Source organism: Apis dorsata, unplaced genomic scaffold (genome assembly GCF_000469605.1).
Source record: "Apis dorsata unplaced genomic scaffold, Apis dorsata 1.3 scaffold_269, whole genome shotgun sequence".
Lineage (NCBI taxonomy): Eukaryota > Metazoa > Arthropoda > Insecta > Hymenoptera > Apidae > Apis > Apis dorsata.
In genome coordinates this window covers 436,799-439,280 of record NW_006263547.1, presented here as the reverse complement: position 1 = coordinate 439,280, position 2,482 = coordinate 436,799, and the positions used below count along the sequence as shown (strand labels likewise).

General features: G+C 26.9%; 1 protein-coding gene across 1 annotated transcript in view; it reads left to right on the top strand.

Annotated features, from left to right (window-relative positions):
- The window catches only part of LOC102677388 (mediator of RNA polymerase II transcription subunit 16), a 6,423-nt gene that overhangs the window by 563 nt on the left and 3,378 nt on the right, over nt 1-2,482 (top strand). Inside the window, exons 2-9 of the mRNA XM_031510965.1 lie at nt 259-420; nt 503-701; nt 782-1,028; nt 1,114-1,269; nt 1,341-1,513; nt 1,610-1,937; nt 2,044-2,251; nt 2,327-2,481. Coding sequence (XP_031366825.1) covers nt 259-420; nt 503-701; nt 782-1,028; nt 1,114-1,269; nt 1,341-1,513; nt 1,610-1,937; nt 2,044-2,251; nt 2,327-2,481 — 1,628 coding nt within the window. The remainder of the gene's footprint in view (nt 1-258; nt 421-502; nt 702-781; nt 1,029-1,113; nt 1,270-1,340; nt 1,514-1,609; nt 1,938-2,043; nt 2,252-2,326; nt 2,482) is intronic.

Here is a 2,482-nt window from a genome sequence, read left to right as displayed (position 1 = left end):
TATATATATTATTAAATACTTATTTACATTTATATGTTGTCAAAAATAAAATATTAAAAAATGAAATATATTTTATCTATTGTAATATTAATAATTTTACATAATTGATTAAATATATTTTCATAAATTTTAATTATATATAATTATTTTATTATTATTATTATTATTATTATTATTATTATTATTATAATAATATAAAATTATGTTTAATTCAGAGAGAATATATTTTTAAAATTTAATTCTTTAATGTTTATACAGTAATCAAATTTTTAGCCTGTATGAGGGACAATCTTTATGTTCGTTATCTAGTCGTAATATTGTTGCTTTTACTACAACTACAGAGTTAGATGATAATAATGGAAAAACATGGGGATCCCATGTTTATGTCTGTGACTTGAATATGCCTTGGCATACTCACAAGTATGAAATACTTATAAATAATTTATTATCTATAATTTATTCAAGAAATTTCATAAAATTAATTATTATTATATGTAATTAGAGTATTATCAAACAAAAATATTATCACCGCATTAGAATGGGATCTGCCAGGTGACAAATTAGTTGTTGCTGATTCTATTGGAAATATTCAATTATGGATGTTCAAGGATCATGTTCTTAATGATTGGGTATTAATTGGCTCTACCTGTTTTGTTGGTGAACATATATTAGGTGCAGCTTGGTTTCACAATGGGAAAAAGGTATTTCTAAAATATTAAGAAGTTCTTTTTATTATTGTTTTTGGTGAATTTTTTTTATAGGAAAAAATTTAATATTTTAGACAGGACTAGTAACAGAAAAAAAGGATAGTATTCATTATAGTGAAAAATTTAATCATTTACCTTTTGCTCCCTCTGTAAGACAATTTGGAGGCAGAGCAGCAGAGGGTGTATTAGTAGTTTCAACAACAGGCATGGTTGGTGCTGTTATGATTACAAAAGATTTTCAAAATCCTATTTGCTCCTCTACAGAGAGTTTAGGCAGTACAAGACATAGGATAACAGCAGTTGATTTATGTTATGGAAAAAGTATAATATATTATTTGTAAAACAATATTAAAATAATTATTTCTTTTTCAACAAGTTGATTAATATAGATTTTGTAAACTTTTAGATGGTCATATTTTAGTAGCTATAAGTAGTGGAAATATTTATTTACCAATTAGATGTTATAGAGTATTAGTACGTAAAAATGATGACAAATGTACTATAACTTCACAAGCATTGCCTAGTTTTTTTCTACAAGATGGTGCACCAAAAGACAATACATGTATGATTAAATAATCTTTTTTTAATCATATATTGTGTAATATATGACAAATAATAAAGTTTTTTTCTTAGATACAAGTGTAACACATTTGAAGTTTGTAGTCAGAGAGGATGCAGATTCCTTAGTCATAGCTGTAAATAGTGATAATGGTGGTATAGTGGAAGTATGGGAATTAAGAGAAAAATCACAGCCAGTTCACAAATTATTTCAACCTAAAACGTTAGAACCATTTAAAACTGTAGTAGTATGTGTTTTCCAATTTAAAGTTTTAATTGTTTTCCATACAACAAATTTAAATAATTTCAACTTAATGATATATATTTTTAATACATATTTATAGGTATGGCAGCATCAATCGCAATATCGTTGTTCGTCTCCGATTGCAGCGATAGCGACTACAAAATTATCTATAGTTACCACATTACCTCCTCCAAGTTATGTTATAGTAGCTTTAGCGGATTCATCGATACATTGTTTAAGTCGTGATTGTTTAAAGGAAATATCGTTTTCTTCTTTAAATATGGCATGGCGACCTGATGAACCTAATAACAAATATTTTAAAAGTTCGGTTTCGATAACCAATATAGATATATCTTGGCTTGGTTGTGTACTTTTAGCTTGTGATACACGCGGAAATTTGTATTTGTATAAATTACTACCTGATGGAGGTAATTTATTTTTTGATCTAAAAATTTATATAAAAAAAAAAAATTATCTTAGAAAAGTAAGTATCTTAGGTAAGATAAAGATTATATTAAAAAAACTTTCTTATAGGACCATCATTAACATTAAGTTATGCTTGTACATTATTAGAATATTGTTTAGTAACAGGATTAGATTGGTTGGACGTACTCTTGTGTTTAAGATCTTCGATGATCGAGCCATTGTGCGATAGGCTGGATGTTTCCTTTAATAGACAATTGCAGCCTATACAACAGTATCATTATATTCAATTTCTTTGCATCAAAATATCATTGTACAGGTTTCATGTTATTTCTTAAATAAATTTTCATGTTGATTTTACGTTGCTTCATATCAAATAATGATATATTTTTAGAATGTTAGTGTCAGGACAAAGTAAAGCTGCCGATTTGTCATCGTTACTTATGATACATTCGGTAGCAACCGCGTTTAAATCATTATTACGGCCGTCAGATTTAATTTCTCATGATAAGGGACCAGCAGAGAGTTTAGCAACAGTAATTAATGAAGC